The sequence below is a fragment of the Cydia fagiglandana genome, chromosome 4 (genome assembly GCF_963556715.1).
Source record: "Cydia fagiglandana chromosome 4, ilCydFagi1.1, whole genome shotgun sequence".
Lineage (NCBI taxonomy): Eukaryota > Metazoa > Arthropoda > Insecta > Lepidoptera > Tortricidae > Cydia > Cydia fagiglandana.
The window spans coordinates 17,138,350-17,156,640 of NC_085935.1; the positions used below are offsets into that span (position 1 = coordinate 17,138,350).

General features: G+C 38.8%; 2 protein-coding genes across 3 annotated transcripts in view; one reads left to right on the forward strand and one right to left on the reverse strand.

The window, feature by feature from the left end:
- Positions 1–18,291, forward strand: part of LOC134663955 (G-protein coupled receptor 179) — a 55,486-nt gene that overhangs the window by 16,584 nt on the left and 20,611 nt on the right. The window lies entirely within an intron of this gene.
- On the reverse strand, positions 10,590–17,840 carry LOC134663819 (lactase/phlorizin hydrolase-like). The gene is given in 12 exon segments (XM_063520329.1): positions 10,590–10,764; positions 11,010–11,248; positions 11,511–11,819; positions 11,899–12,572; positions 12,682–12,818; positions 13,198–13,232; positions 14,660–14,816; positions 15,173–15,411; positions 15,931–16,239; positions 16,335–17,014; positions 17,120–17,256; positions 17,824–17,840. Coding segments are annotated over 12 exon segments (3,096 nt in total). The 3' UTR covers positions 10,590–10,601.

Here is an 18,291-nt window from a genome sequence, read left to right on the forward strand (position 1 = left end):
TTTTATGTCCGGCTTTACGACTTTTACGGTTCCAGAAGCTTTTGCAATATTTATATTTTCAATTTAAATTTACTGCTTCTTGTTAACCATTTATATCAACATAAAACTGATTGTTAATATTATTTAAATAGTTTAGGTTTTATTTTTTATTTTATATCATATGTAGGTATGTATATTGAATTGAGTTACGACAGCTGGATTGAATAGTTAGGTTAGGTTAGGCAATTCCATCAAAGTCGAAATCACACACCTCACCTTAACTTTTTTCCGGTCTAGCATTTGTCGCCTATCATTTCGAGATCCCTTTGTGACGCTGCCGTGCCCTCTTCCTCTTTGAAAAGGCGTCCTTCAGTTTGATAGAAGATTCGTGGTATGTATTGGGCCCCATAAATTTCAAGCCTCTTCTCTTTCCGCACAGACTCTACCTATCCTATTTCTGACAGATGGTTATGATAACGAAATCCAGAGGGGCTACCGCGAAAACCGAAATTCACAAATTGCGGGGATCTTTCTCTTTTACTCCAATGAAGGCGTAATTAGAGCGACAGAAAAATGCCCGCAATTTGTGAACTTCGATTTTCGCGGCTATAGCCCAGAACCCTAAAGACGGTGTAGGACTCGGTGTAGGACGTTAGTAACCTTGGTATATAAAACATGTTGTTCCTGTTTAAGCAGAACTCGGTCGTCCAAATGCTAAATACTTTTTTCTCAAACATGCAATGAAATATTGATGTTATGTTCCTTATAATAGGCTGCGAAGTATGACGTTTCAGGTGCGGCTAGGACAAAAGGTATTTAATGGAATTTCATACAAAACTTGCAGGCCTAGGCCGGCAAAGTCCTCTTTTTTAATTTTCATTTCACAGATATTTATGACACAGCATCGTGGCATTTATCCATAAAAAAAACTAGAGGCAGTATTGGTTTTATGGTTCGTAATGACACTGCCACTACGCCTATAAAAAAAAAACAAAAAACAATGTTTGCTATAATTTGCAGTTTTATTTGTATAAAATCAACATGAACTTAATAAATAATACATTATTAACCAAATTTTATAATTTTAAATTATAAATTTAACTACACAAATAAAAACATTTAAAATATTTCATCTAAACGTTAGCGGTAAAAAGGTCTACTCAAACACGCGTAGTTATTTTTTTTAAATTGTTATGGAGGTAAAGTTGAAAAATTTTCATTCTGTTTTATTGGATTTATGGTGCGTTGTTGATTTTTTTACTTTAATATGAGTTCCGACGAAATAATGAAATTAATTGTAATCGTAGGTGTTGGAATTGGCAGCGTAAGCAGAATTGATTTTAAATAACTTGCTGCCTGTGCCGCCAAGTCAAAGACGAAGTATGTATATGGTTGCTTATGGCAATTTTATTATTTGATAAACTAAGAAAAATGGCTTACAGTTTATTAGAAACAGTTTTGTGGCATATTTTAAATGAATGTAACTACAAATTCGTCAACACTGTGGAAATTATACTTATTTACTCCATGCATAAAGCAACGATGTATGTGAAACATGATATCAATATGAAAGACTATGTAAACTTATGTGACGAAAACGACAGTCAGACGGATACAAGCAAAAAAATCAAAGATACATGAAAATATACGGGTAGTAAATATACACGACTCGTCTAAAACATACGCGTGATAATGATATAGGTACGTGTTGGTTATATTTTGGGTGTAGTTTACTTTTAGTTTTTTCTATAAATAAAACTTGGGTTTCGTGGATTTTTTATTTTATTTATTTCATTGCATGTTTGAGAAAAGCACTATACATACCTCGGCGGGAAATGGGGTTGCCCGCGCTCAGACCTATCCGACCTCGCTTCGCTCGGCCGTCTATATGTCTTCGGCCGGCAACCCCCTTTGTCCCGGCCTCTGTAGTAATGTACTATAAATAAAACAAACACGTGTTAAAAGTCACGTTGACAGATTTACACACACGTTGTTTAAGGGATAAATATTGTTGATATATGAAAGTATTTGTGTCCGTTAGACATTACACAACGGCTGGATTGTTTGTACGTCTCAGATAACTTGGCGAGCGGCCAGCAATTGTTTCCGCAACGTGGAAAATACATTGACGGCTTACTACGGCCGACACTGTCGCACGAAATGATGACCCCAGCCGGTCGATCATGTGTTAGCTAGTCTACGTATAGCGCCGAAGTAAAATATGTATAGGTACAGGCAATTGTATGGCATGTCTGCCTGGCCCTACATAATGCGATGTCACTTTTGAATGAACAGATTAAAACTAATATCCACCAACGCCAAAGTTATTAACAGTGGAAGAAATGTAGAGCCTAATAGGCCCTATAGAGGTCGTGCATGTTGGAGGGTCTGCCATCTTGGGGCCTGAATCGGAAACATAAATTGTACACTGACACTTCACGCCAGAGCAAGTGCTGCCCTCTATATATGTATGGCAGTGTCGGCGCGTCAAACATATCCATAGGCAAGCCGGGGCTAATTTGGCTTACATATTTCCTTTACAACTCTGCTCAAACGTCCAAAAACAGGCAAGCCGGTGGGAATCGGCTTTTATGGATGCACCGCCACTGATATATAGTCCACGTACATTTTCTTGTACATTGTAGGTTCTACCATCTTATGAGCTACATTGGAAGTTTAAACTTGACATTTACTCTTCTCGCCAATAAGCATGCAGGGGACCCCTATGCTGCCCCTACAGTTCATGCACGCTCCCTATTATTTTTGGTCAAATGTTAACTTTGACACCGAAAGTTACCGCGTGACGTACAGAGCCACCATCTACTTCAGCTGTCACATTCGAAGATCTTTAGGCTTTACACACCTTATAAAATCAATGAATACATATGTTTAATTACACAAACGGGTACCCGCGATATAATTCCATTGTTTTTACCTTAAATTCCGACGTTTCATCTGAGTTACACCGCTGTGGTCACGGAAAGAGTGACGTCCCATAATGAAATTATATGGCGGTAGACCCGTTTGTGTAATTAAATATGTGTACAAAACGCCAGAGTTTAAGGAGTCAATTAATATTTGCCAACGTCGATTACTTTGAATACTTTTAGCTAATATAACTTAATCAAATAACCGCCCTGAATTTTTCGGGGTTTTAAAAAATAGGTCGTCATTTGTGTTAAGGATCTCGGGGAAGCCCTCGAGCGTCATTGTGGAGGCCCCACAATGGAGGTGTTCATTATACGAAGTGTAACCAATAATAAGTAGGTACGGAGGCTGCGTCCGCCCGACGACAATGCCTATAGGACCTTGTTTGTTTCACATAAATATAGGTACATAGCACCTTCTTTTTGGGACTAATTTAAATAATGTCATAATTAATGATTTCTTACCCAGTCTGCATTTTATTTGTTTTGACGTAGAATTAGTGAAAACACAAGTGGACGGTATTTTTTTAGTCTAATTTTAAAACGACATGTTTTATTTAAACGAGCAATGTTTGTGAAACCGTCTTAATAAATATTATGAAATAAATATACTGTCCTATATTGGTCTTAGTTACAGTTTATTTTCAAATCTTTTTCCTGAGTTATCCCAGTCATCTGTAGGCATTTTTATTAAATAGATGTTTGCCATTATAAAGATTCCTCATATATAATTTACAATGAGGTATTAACGTGTTAAAAATGTGGGAAGTAGTCCATTACAAAACGAATTTCTTACCATCAATTGTGATTGTAGAAAAGATGCAGCTGAACTAGACAACTTTTGACAACCAGAGTTTAATTTACCTATGTACTTACCTATAGATACAGCGGCCTCAACATGAAATTAAAATTTGAAGCACGTAATTTTTTCATAGAAATTACATACTCTTATTTTAGACAAACTACCGTAAACCGGGGTTACTTTGATCAATTTTAGAGTTTGGCACCATTTTTTGACGATCCTAATTTACGTAAAAATATGAAATAAAAATATAATAATCGGTTTTTTCTCTTCTTTCCGCCTGCCAAATAAAAAAAAATTAGGACTTATACTTTTTTCAGAAAAAAATAAAAACAACGCGATCAAAGTTATATTGAGAATGGGGTTACTTTGAAACCACTTATTTTTTTGCTGACATTCTAAAGTAGACCCGCTAAAAAGCCCGTAAAAAATAAAAAAAAATAAAAATCGGTTATTTACTTTTTTAGTTATTTATATTTTTAAGGTGTGGGGTTACTTTGATATCATACGAAATTATACAATTAGCAAAATTAAGCGCTTATTTACTATAAATAACGTAGGAATTTAAGTTATCATAGCACTTAGCAACAGATATTTGAATTGCAAGCTTATCCGTTTCAGTAAATTTGGTCTGTGCACCCGGGGTTTTGATATGTTGTTCCTTTATAAGTACTTATTGTATAAAGTTCTATAAAAAATATTGTGTGCTATCAATGCGGCACGAATAGATTTTGTTCCAATGTTTGCGAATGCATCATTAAGTACCAATACCAAGTTGTTCTACTTGGTATTTTTTGTAGTCTCAATGCGTATTTATTTATTGTAGAATTAATGTCCTGGTGGGCTGGTGGCCTTACGCACATAAGTATAATAAAACACTTAAAGCAAAGCCGCAGGATAAAATATAGCCAAATTCCACCCAGAAACTTAATTCCATACGACAACGGTATGGAAGAAACGGGTAAAAGAATATTTATAATCAGATAAGCAGTTCCAGAGATCAACTCTTAGATACAAATTTATAATTCTACAACGTCTAACTCTTCCACTGACTCAAACGATGCCTATTTATTACATTACTATTGAAAAAAAATACATAAAAATAATCGTAAACTGCCAAAATAATTCTTTAATCTTTTGATCAATTTCACCACGTATAAGTGATCAAAGACACCCCGACCCATGGATTCCCCAGCTACGTGCGCATGTGGAGGTTGTCAAATTCAGGTATTTTTTTTTAAACTCTCGAATCAACACTGATTAACGTAAGACACTATAAAATTACATGTATTAATTATTGCCACAAATACAGTCAAAGTTTTTCAACCAATAAAATCAGGAAGAAAAGCGTACCCGCCATTAATATTTTTTTTCTAGACGAAATAATAATATTACACTCGCATCCGCTTACTGCGCGGTGAAACAACTATCAGTGTTGCCAATAAAGAAAAAATTACTGCGAAGTTTTTGTTCAACTCGTTAAAACAAGGACTTTAGTAGCGGAGAGAAGTTGCTATCAAAGTCGACCCGCAAATCAAAGTAACCCCGGTTTACGGTATTTCGTACCTGAAGTCTGCAAGCGATACTAAAGCTTTATCCCCTTATTGCATATAGGTAATAAAAATTATTGTATAAATTTAAACTTTAATAGCGGTCAATAGAGTTGAATATTATATCCGCCATATATGGCATTGTATGCGGTAAAGGGATAAAGGAGCATATACAGTCAATCAATCTTTACTAAGTTCTATAGAATAATATTCAAGTATACTTGCTTACCTTGTCAAGTGACCGTGCGGTACGGTGCACTGACATATCGTGCTAATTAATATTGCCATGTGCAGTCAGGCCTGCCATTTAGTACGGTATTAGTCTAGGTTAGAGAGCGTGTACTTACACGCTCTCTAACCATTATACTTATAAAGTGTACTCCATTATAGTGCCGCCGCTACCAACCCTAAACTGCGGAATTGCCTGCGACACAGATCACTATACTTTATGTACATACATACTTAGTCAGTCAGTTTATACCTACCCAGGGTGGCTAAAATTAACTGCATTTACGTTGCCAATGAGGTTTTGGGATTATGCTGTCCAACTTTTAATATAGGACCAATCCCGAAATCGCGAAAAAAATTTGGCTGTTTCATACATTTTGGCTGGTCCATTTTCTATAGGAGGGTAAAATTTTTATTCCCTATTTTGGTGTTGGTCCCATAGTAAAAGTATAATCCCCAAACCGCCCTGGCAACGGCAATGCAGTTATTTTTTAGCCACCGTGTATAAGTCGACTCCCGGACCCCATTCAGATTTAACAATTTGTTATAGTTTTGATCTGGTTTTGATACGACCTGGATGATCGCTCATGCATGCAGATTGGTGCATGAGAAATGAAATGAAAGTTGTGTGCGAGATGTGCGCCAATCATCAAGACGACCGACCGTCATGTTAAAACCAGTTCAGGAACAACAAATTATTAAATCTGAATTGGGCTCCCGGTCACGATACTAGATGGTAACTTAGTATGAGAGCAGCCTGCGTAGACAAGATGCCAATCGTTCACGCTCCGTAGCGTAGCGTAGTTGTCTCTCTATCACTCTTTCATATTAGAGCGACAGAGACAGTCGCGTTTCGTTCGCTACCGGGCGATAACGATTGGCATCTAGGTTTTTCGTAGTACATATTTATGTTTTCCACCTTTTTACCACGTACTCTGATGTAAGTTGATATCAAAAATGTTTCGAACTTATACTCTAGCTATGTAGGTACTTAGTAACAATGTCGTAGTGGCATATATCGTATCGGACTGTACTATTAGCAAGTCTTCCCGAGTCCAAAGGCGTAAGTCTATGTCCCTATGACTATAGCCTACGAACTTTCACTCCCTGCATTATAATGGCTTTCCTTTCTTAAAGGTTACAAACCTTCCTTTTATTGCAAGGCCCATAAACACATGTGTCTATAGGCCTTGTAATAAATGAGTTTAATACTATTGTATTGTATACTAATAGTAACCGATACTACGAAGAATAAATAAGTATCCTAACAAGTTTCGTATTTGACTCTATTGTAAACGTTTCGTATCGACACAATCTACCCACCGCAAGACAAACTGTTAGCTGTCAAATGTTACCTGTCACACCTGTCATCTTCGTAAAATAGGGCGAGATTGCAGACTGTAGATACAGTTCGGATACTTACTTCTAAAGATATTCACGTGGGGCGTTTTGCAGACATCAAAGGAACGATTTTAATGAATATTAGGGTATTTGACTGCTGGTCAAAACAGTTTGTTTCCCCGAACTGTCAAAACAATTTGCCACTACAGACATTATGACGACACGGTCATACGTTATAAATAAAAATTATAAAATAGAAATAGTGTCATAAATAACTGCTGTCTACGTTTATCTATTAATTTTATGGTGCTTTATTTCATGCATGGTGTGAAATAATTAATTTAAAATAAAATCGGGACTATTGTGCTACCTTATAGTAGAAGAGCCGGCCGCAACTTTTCTAACCGACTTGATACCACGATGAAATGCACAATGGTTTCCCATAAAAATGATGCTAAGTCCGAATTCGATAGTCTGCCACGGCGGAACTTGCCGAAAGTACGAAAAAGAAGGCCACTTCCGGTGCCAAAAAAGGGGGTTGATTTAACCCATCTGATACCGAAATAATAATTATGGCAGTTAGAAATTTACATGTAGACACATAAAAGCCAAGTCTGCCAGTATTTTTTTTGCCGGAAGTGCTTGGCAGACGCTCTCAAATGTGGCCACCGGGACCCCTAATTTAACCCATCTGATACCACCATGAAACCAATTCCAGTCGGTAGGTATGAACCCTCATGTCAGGAATATATAAGTCTGCCAAGGCTTTTCCTGCCGAAACACCTTGGCAGACGAGACAAGTGAGCAAGGTAACCATCGGTTACCGTACACTAACCCATCTGATACCACCATGAAACCAATTCCAGTCGGTAGGTATGAACCCCCATTTTAGGAATATATAAGTCTGCCAAGGTTTTTCCTGCCGAAACACCTTGGCAGACGAGATTATAAGCAAGATGATCATAGGTTACCGTACACTAACCCATCTGATACCACGATGAAACCAATTCCAGTCGGTAGGTATGGACCATCATTTCAGGAATATATAAGTCTGCCAGGGCTTTTCCTGCCGAAACACCTTGGCAGACGAGATTATGTTAGCAAGGTGTACGTCAGTTACCTTACATCAACCCATCTGATACCACCATGAAACCAATTCCAGTCGGTAGGTATGAACCCTCATTTCAGGAATATATAAGTCTGCCAGGGCTTTTCCTGCCGAAACACCTTAGCAGACGAGATTATGTTAGCAAGGTGTACATCAGTTACCCTACATTTACCCATCTGATACCTTGTTTGACAAGTCCAGTCTGCCAAGTCAAGTCTGCCAACGCCTTGGCAGACTTATATATTCCTGAAATGCGAGTTCATACCTATCGACTGCAATTGGTTTCATGTAACTGATGTACATCTTGCTAACATAATCTCGTCTGCCAAGGTGTTTCGGCAGGAAAAGCCCTGGCAGACTTATATATTCCTGAAATGAGGGTTCATACCTACCGACTGGACTTGATTTCATCGTGGTATCAGATGGGTTAGTGTACGGTAACTGATGGTCATCTTGCTTATAATCTCGTCTGCCAAGGTGTTTCGGCAGGAAAAACCTTGGCAGACTTATATATTCGTAAAATGGGGGTTCATACGTACCGACTGGAATTGGTTTCATGGTGGTATCAGATGGGTTAGTGTACGGTAACCGATGGTTACCTTGCTCACATAATCTCGTCTGCCAAGGTGTTTCGGCAGGAATAGCCTTGGCAGACTTATATATTCCTGAAATGGGGGTTCATACCTACCGACTGGAATTGGTTTCATGGTGGTATCAGATGGGTTGATGTAGGGTAACTGATGTACACCTTGCTAACAAAATCTCGTCTGCCAAGGTGTTTCGGCAGGAAAAGCCCTGGCAGACTTATATATTCCTGAAATGAGGATGCATACCTACCGACTGGAATTGGTTTCATGGTGGTATCAGATGGGTTAGTGTACGGTAACCGATGATCATCTTGCTTATAATCTCGTCTGCCAAGGTGTTTCGGCAGGAAAAACCTTGGCAGACTTATATATTCGTAAAATGGGGGTTCATACCTACCGACTGGAATTGGTTTCATGGTGGTATCAGATGGGTTAGTGTACGGTAACCGATGGTTACCTTGCTCACATAATCTCGTCTGCCAAGGTGTTTCGGCAGGAAAAGCCTTGGCAGACTTATATATTCCTGACATGAGGGTTCATACCTACCGACTGGAATTGGTTTCATGGTGGTATCAGATGGGTTAAATTAGGGGTCCCGGTGGCCACCTTTGAGAGCGTCTGCCAAGCACTTCCGGCAAAAAAATACTGGCAGACTTCGCTTTTATGTGTCTACATGTAAATTTCTAACTGCTGCCATAACTATTATTTCGGTATCAGATGGGTTAAATCAACCCCCTTTTTTGGCACCGGAAGTGGCCTTCTTTTTCGTACTTTCGGCAAGTTCCGCCGTGGCAGACTATCGAATTCGGACTTAGCATCACTTTTATGGAAAACCATTGTGCATTTCATCGTGGTATCAAGTCGGTTAGAAAATTTGCGGCCCGCTCTTCTACTATTACCATAAGTTCGAAAGTAAAAATGTTCTACTTAAATATGTACGTACTAGGTACCTACTTAAAAATTAAAGCATAATATTTTTTTAATCATTTATTTGCATATAATATATATACAATATATATAATATTAATATTATGATGAAATTGACGAATGATGATAAACGCAAAGCACATTATTAATTATCGTATTATATAGTGTCAATCTTTAATAAGGTTAATAAAGCAAGAAAGTAGGCTACGCTTTTTTGTACCTTCGTAGCACTTCGTAGTGAAAACTTTTCGTAACGCTAAACCGCGATATAGCACCAAACGCAGTGAAAGGGTTTACATAGATATACTTTTATACATATCGGAGGCGCTTTTTGTACAATAGAAGACCGTTTGCCCTGTAATGTGATTTAGCAATTTCCTTCGCATTTTACCAACAAAAGCATTGGGGGATGCTCTAATAACTTTTATAGGCTTCTGTTTTATAGGCACTTACTTATTTAGTATCGAAAAGGTATGCCGTTGTCGTATAATGGACCTATTTTGGCAAAAAACATTCGAATAAAATAATTTAATTTTCCTTAGCGCCTTTACATATTCATAATGAAATTAAATCAAATAAACAGCCCTAGGCGTTTCAAATGGACACACGTACACGGAAGTTACAATACATCTTCTTCTTCTTCTTTATTTACGGGCTCTATAAGGCTCCAAAGCCTATGTATCACTGCGACCATTCCTGATCTATTGTGATCGCCACCTACTACAACTCTCGAGCCAAACCTGCAACTTCAAACAGCTGCAGGATCCTTTTGGTCTCGAGAGACTTTACCTCCTCCGGGCGCAATATGTGTCCGCCCATGATTAGGTCACGAGTACGCATTAGGCAATTGTATGGACTGACGTTTAGGTATTTGTCTTGGTTATTTGTACGTTACGTACAAAATAGCCATACATTTGACGTGTTCCTCTTCCGCAAAAATCAGCAGACTGTTTTGTACAGAAAATGATAGACAAGGCGTCGTATTAAATGCAGCTAAACCATACCTACATATTATTAGGTACGGTATAGTGAGTTACTTAGTGCTCCTTAGGCACTGCAAATAATTTTATAAATGAAGATAACACAACTACACTATAGGTACTAAACAAAAAACAAATTAGTCAGTTATTCATATTTTATTTAAGTTTGAGATCAATCAATGTCCTTCTCGATAGTCATGACAGTAGCGGTGGGTTCGTAGTCGAGGTCGAGGGTGCGCGAACGGACTATTTCCTTGTAGACGAAGGCGGACTTGCGCGGGGTGCGTGTTCGAGACGGGCTCGTGTAGTCCACCTCGTACAAACCATACCGGTCTCTGCCAAAGTGATAAAAAAATATAACTAAGTACCTACGTACTTACTAAATAAAAATATTACTAAGTACGTAGAACGGACGAACACTAATTGAAGGCAATCCTTCTGATAAAAGTATTTTTAGTAGTCAGTATACCCACTATTATAATAGTCTGAATAGGCTGCTTGAAGTTGTAAAATATTTTACATTTAATTTATAAGAAAACAGACATATACTGTACCTATACTACTCATATTACAAACTTACACGTAGCCCTGCATCCATTCGAAGTTGTCCATGATGCTCCAGGCGGTGTAGCCCCTGACGTCGGAGCCCTCCTCGATGGCGTCCAGCATGGCGTCCAGGTAGCCCCGGTAGTACTGCACGCGGTCGTCGTCCTCCAACCCTCCCAGCGTCGCGAAACCGTTCTCCGTGATGTACACCGACGGGTTGTTGTAGTCATTCCTTATCTTAGTTAAGATTTTGTAGAATCCCCAAGGCGTGTACTAAAATTGATTGTATTTTTTACAATTTGCCCAAAATTTCAAAGACTCGGAAAGAAAATTCAGGGAGTGGGTGAGTAGTTAATGATAATAGTACATCCGTTTTGTTTTTGTACTACATAGTCGCATCGCTTAATAACGCGTGATAATCGCTATAGTCGCGTTGTATGGTGCAGGCTCACCTTACCTCACTACTGGTATAAATTATTCAAAAGACAGATCATTTTTTATACCTCTACGATAGAAAAGTGTAAAAGTAACTTACTTTAACTTTACCTGATGCTCCAAATGTCCAATCTTCTAAAGTGTATGTAATTGCATATATGTCATCCCAGAAAGAAGGAGTGGCGTGATACCCGTGTACAGTTTCATTTCTGTATGTTAATGTTGAAGAGTAATGATTCAGGCAGAAGTAGTCTGATGTCCCGCGAACATATGCCTTTTCCTCTTCGGTGAATGCGGGTAATCTGGATTTAGGATACCCTTGCAGAGCGCTCTTGGCAGCTACTTTTTCAACCATTTCGTGTGGATAACCTCCGTTTTCCGAGAAAATAGGATGGGCATATTGGCCCCACTGGGAAAAAACACAATGTGTTAAAATATTGTAAGTACTTAAGCATTAAGTTTTTTTTTAATATGGGCGAAATCCTTACATCAAATTGGTTGGCATCTTCAGCGGCTTGAACATGTTCCATGTTGTTTTCATCTTCAGGCTCATACCAAGTGGAGCTCAACGTAATACTGACGGTGCCGCTCTGTTTCAATCTGTACTCTTCCTCATACATATGCCAAGTTTTGGCGTGTGACATAAGTATATTCTTAGAGCATAAATACTCTGCTATCCCTTTGATATTTAGTCGCGGCGCCATGGTCACGTCACCGTAACCGGGACGGCAGGTAGCGTGTGGCTCATTGAATGTTATCCAGAACTTGACCCGATCTCCGAATAACTCGAATGCAGTACGAGCGTAGTCGGCGAACCAGTCAACAATGTTAGGGTTCGTCCAACCGCCCATTTCCTGCAGCTTTTGAGGCAAATCCCAATGGTACAGTGTAACCATAGGTGTTATATTATATTTTAGCATTTCGTTGATGTAGTTATTGTAAAATTCCACGCCTGCCGGGTTTATTTGATCGGGAAAGCTGGTGGGCATTATTCGAGTCCAAGACAGAGAAAATCTGTAGTAATCGATTCCAAGTTCCCTCATCATCTCTACGTCTCTTTTATATAAATGGTATGAGTCGTCCGCGATGTCTCCATTGGAGCAATCTTTAATTGCACAAGGATCGGTATGAGTTAAATGGTCCCAAATGTTTTCCGATTTCCCTGTAAGAAATTAAAGGTACTTTGAGTCTAACAGCGAGAAACAGCGTAATACTTTTTAACTGTAATTGGGTACCTAATTAAGTTATGATTAATCGAGCACATAGCGTACCATCTTCATCCCAAGCGCCCTCAATTTGGTAGGAAGCAGTGGCCGTTCCGAACAGGAACCCGTCGGGGAACTTGCGTGGCTCGTGCCGACTGCTGGCCGATTTGCTCTCGGCTAAGACGAGCAATACTGAACTTAAACTGAAAATCAAATGTATAAATAGAAAACTAAATAGTTGCCAGGCGGACCCCAGGCTCCCATAAGCCGTCGCAAAATGCCGGGATAACGCGAGAAAGATGATGACCCAGTACGGAACTCTCTCTTACGAAAATCCCAAAAGTATAATCCCTATTGATATACGAAAAAAGAAATGGAAAGAACTAGTCAATATTTTCTATTTCTAAAACCAGAACCAAAAAGTTATTGAATAATGTTATGTAGGATGCATACCACGGTATACGGCTAACACAGCTTTGTTCCGGTTGAAACTTTGAAGCTAAGAACCCGTACTTTTGCTATTCATACCATACCTAACTAAATAAATAAAGTAGGAAATATTATAATATTTTTTATACTTACAAAACGCCTTTCCACATTTTACTATTCTCAAACCTCTTATGAAGATGTCTCCATTGGCACAGTGCTTATATATTGCAAGATAAGAACACAAATCCTCCAAATATAAGACACTATCATTTCAAATATTGATAAAACGGCCGAAGATCATATGTGCATCATATTATCTGAAGTGCTTAAATAACAGCTTGTTGTCATACTCGTCACCTTTCATACTATCAAAATGATAGATATTGAGGTACGTACAGTCACCTGCAATAATATGTTACACAACGAAGGCCGCAAAAATATCTGACACGATCTTATTGGTAGAGCCATAAGAGCGTGTCACATATTTTGGGCCTTCAAAGAATAATATATTATTGCAGGTACATGAATCAGTAGCGAGTTGCGAGGCCTGAAGCTAAGAACAGAAAGTGACATTTCTTGACTGCAGACAGCTAACAAATAAAAACCTATTAACAATTTCAGAACAAGAAATTAAAATCAAAATCCGGTTTCTAGTGTAACACGTGACATGTGAATGTGAGGAGTGTCTTTTCAATAGGGCTTATTTTGTTAGGTTACCTACCTACAAGGTAAAAATGTTTTTATGCACGTGTTTTCTACGAGCGTGTAAGTACATATTATGGCGGCGCTTGTTGTGCCAGTTCGTAAACCATATTGTCAGTTTGTCCTTTCTGTAAGTATTTTCTGTAACCTTAAAGTCGCTTTCGTAAAGCCTGATGCTTAGTAGCCGTATTAAGAGAACGAGGAGGAATATTGAAAAGTAGACGTTTAGTCCCATGGGTTACGATTACGAAGGAGTAAAATAACCGATACAAATATGTCACTGATGAGTGATGACGAAAATTCGAAAACGAATGTACGAATTACGTACAACTTCTATACTTATGCGACCTAGCGACGGAATTTGACGCATAAAGCGACGAGGAACGTTTTAAGTTAAGTAAAAGTTTGCCAGTCACGTTTGTTTGATATATACCCCACCGAGTGTGGCTCGGGGCTTAAGCCGCTCGCGCCGATAAACATTCAAGTGCTTTTCGCAAAAGTGTATTATTTTCTCAGCGTGTATTAATTTAAGAGAGAAATGAATTATACTGATATGCTGAAACCTAAGCCCGGTTTGTCGATTGTAATAAACTAAATAAATAAAGGATGACTCACGCTAGACCGGGCCGTGCCCGGGTCAAGGCGTCCGACATATCTATTTCTATGACGGCTGATCGGTAACCACCTACCACGCCTCACCTCGTTATCTACCTACCTACTAACTAGGGATTGCAAATTGACAAACAGTTTCGAAAGTAAAACATATTTAAGTAGAGTGAGTTTTTATAGTGTTGTTACTTGTCCAAACTTTCCAAGGCGTCTTGTGTTAGACTATTTATAAACTTGGAAACTTAAAAAAAAAACAAATTAGTCAGTTATTCATATTTTATTTAAGTTTGAGATCAATCAATCAATGTCCTTCGTCGATAGTCATGACAGTAGCGGTGGGTTCGTAGTCGGGGTCGAGGGTGCGCGAACGGACTATTTCCTTGTAGACGAAGGCGGACTTGCGGGGAGTGCGGGGCCGAGCCGGGTCCGAGTAGTCCACCTCGTACAGACCAAACCGCTCACTGCCAAAGCGATAAGAAAGGATTTTTATACAATATATAGGAAAACTAACATTATTCCAATAAAAGTAAATCAACCTATACACTACTAATCTGCAAAACAATCTGAATGAATGCAGCGCGAAATCAATGCATTGAAGATTTTAAAAACAAATTATTTATTGTTGATAGGGATTGAAGGATTAGGTCTCATTTTTTTAGTAGTCAGTATTACCCACTAGTCTGAATAGACTCCTTGTAGTCATGCATGGACATTATAATATAATATGACTATTTTACTTTTAATTTATTTATAAGAAGAAGAACAGACATAGGGCAAATGTCACGATTACGTCGAATATATTTATAGTATTACTTACGTGTAGCCCTGCATCCATTCGAAGTTGTCCATGATGCTCCAGGCGGTGTAGCCCCTGACGTCGGAGCCCTCCTCGATGGCGTCCAGCATGGCGTCCAGGTAGCCCCGGTAGTACTGCACGCGGTCCTCGTCCTCCAACCCTCCCAGCGTCGCGAAACCGTTCTCCGTGATGTACACCGGCGGGTTGTTGTAGTCCTTCCTTATCTTAGTTAGGAGTTTGTAGAATCCCCAAGGCGTGTACTAGAATTGATTGTACTTATTATTTAAAATTTGTCCAACATTGCAGCGACTTGGAAAATAAATGTAACAAGTTTATTAGAACCCAGCGAGTCGAGTTAGAATTTATTTAAAGGAGTAGATAAGATATGTAAGTACATTGGTTGTATTGAGACAGTTGTCAAAATATTATGGACGCTGTAGGTAAAAAGAACGGGTATAAGGAGGTAAGGAGGAACGCAGATCCGGGTTCAAATCTGAAAGGTGAACGGACACCAAGTGCGCTCTCCTTGATAACTACTCGCTCGTATCAAGGGCGAGGACCAGTTATCATAACCACCTCCAATGTAAAACCAACAACCAATTAAATTATATTTACGTATACTCGTACCGAGGTACTTAAAAAGCCAGTCGTAAGAAAAAGGCTACGAAATACCTACGGTAGAAAAAAGCGAAAACGCTAATTACTTACTACTGGTATAAATTATTCAAAGACAACGTATAGACAGCACTCTACGGTAGAAAATTGTAAAAGCAACTTACTTTAAAAAAATCTGATGCTCCAATTTTCCAATCATCTGCTTTGTATGTAATTGCATTCATGTCATCCCAGAAAGAAGGAGTGGCATAATATCCCTGTACAGTTTCATTTCTGTATGTTAATAACGAAGAGTAATGATTCAGGCCGAAGTAGTCAGATGTCCCGCGAACGTATGCCTTTTCTTCTTCGGTGAATTCGGGTAATCTGGACTTGGAGTACCCTTGCGCCGCGCTCTTAGCAGCTATATTGTCTACCATTTCCTGTGGATAACCTCCATTCTCCGAGAAAATTGGATGAGCGTATTAGCCCCACTGTGAAGAAAAACAATGCGTTAAACATAAGGTAATAATAGGTAGTAAGTTTAAGTTTTTAAACAGTATTATTAATATACGAGCAAAGTCCTTACATCAAATTGGTTGGCATCTTCAGCGGCTTGAATATGTTCCGGGTTATTTTCATCATCTGGTTCATACCAAGTGGAGCTTAACGTAATACTAACGGTGCCGCTTTGTTTCGATCTGTACTCCTCGTCATACATATGCCAAGTTTTAGCGTGTGACATAAGCATATTCTTCGAGCATAAATACTCTGCCATCCCCTTAATATTTAGTCGCGGCGCCATGTTCACGTCACCATAGCCGTAATAGCAGAATACGTGAGGCTCATTGAATGTGATCCAGAACTTGACCCGATCTCCAAATAACTCGAATGCAGTACGAGCGTAGTCGGCGAACCAGTCAACAATGTTAGGATTCGTCCAACCGCCCATTTCCTGCAGCTTTTGAGGCAAATCCCAATGGTACAGTGTAACCATAGGTGTTATATTATATTTTAGCATTTCGTTGATGTAGTTATTGTAAAATTCCACGCCTGCCGGGTTTATTTGATCAGAAAAGCTGGTGGGCATTAGTCGAGTCCAAGACAGAGAAAATCTGTAGTAATCGATTCCAAGTTCCCTCATCATCTCTACGTCTCTTTTATATAAATGGTACGAGTCGTCTGCGATGTCTCCATTGGAGCAATCTTTAACAGCGCATGGATCGGTATGAGTTAAATGGTCCCAAATGTTTTCCGATTTTCCTGTAAGAAATTAAAGATACGTTAAGCCCTATAATTCTAGCAGCGAGAAACCACATAATGCTCATTTTAACTGTAGGACGTTACGTAGATTACGTTGAATTGAGTACATACCATCTTCATCCCATGCGCCCTCTATTTGGTAGGAAGCAGTGGCCGTTCCAAACAGGAACCCGTCGGGGAACTTGCGAGGCTCATTCCGACTGCCGGCCGATTTGCTCTCGGCTAAGACGAGCAACACTGCACTTAATCTAAAAATCATATATGGACGTGTATATTCATCATAAATATACCAACTGAAACTTAATGTCTCTAAATTCAATATTAATGCCAAGTTACTGTGAATAACAATTTTACCCAGTTCGGCACCCTTTCCCATCAAATTCAAGTATGACAATGTATTTAAAGTAACGCAATAATATACCTGTGTCCCTAAATTAATAAAAATAAACATCGGGTTAATATGAATTAGGTAATACTTGGGACGGCTCCCTGTCCTATCAAATTATATATAAATAGGCTGCATTCTACAGTAGGTATGGTACAGATGTGATTTTTCTTCTATTTTCACGGAAACGTACACGAACGTGTCTTGCTATTTCAGTCAGTCTCGGTAAAAGAGTACTTAGGTTGATTGAAGTACGAGTAGCATGTCAAATACGTGTCCGAGAACATACGAAGGCAAACAATTATGCACTACATCTGTAGGTGTGCTGTTGAGTGAAACACAGCTTTCTTCTGGTTGGGTCTTCGAGCTAAAGACCCATACTACATATACCATGTCAAAATAAAATAAAAGCTAATGTTATAATACTCACAGCAAGCCTTTCCACATTTTGCTGTTCGGCCAAACCTCCTATGAAAGGACCCCCAGAGGCGTCATGTTTATATAGCTAGATGCTAGATAAGATCACAAATTTCTCTAACATATTGACACTATCGTATTAAAGGTTGATAAAACGGTTAAAGAGTAGATTACCGGTGTCACATTTTACTTCACATTATCTAAAGTGTTTAAAAAACAACAGGTCTTAGAAGTCGCTTGTTGCCATAACATCTTTCATACACTCAACATAGTAACTTACTCCCTTATTCATAAACGCGCTACATACATACCACAATTAACTAATAATCGTTTGTCCCTATCTGCCATTTTGACTTATGTATTTGTAAGAAAACGATAAAACATAATTTAACTCAATTTTTGTATATAAGGGGGTTAGTAAGTAGTAAATAATCGGCATATGTAGGTATCTGTGACGGGCTGGCGTATCGTGGAGCTTGTC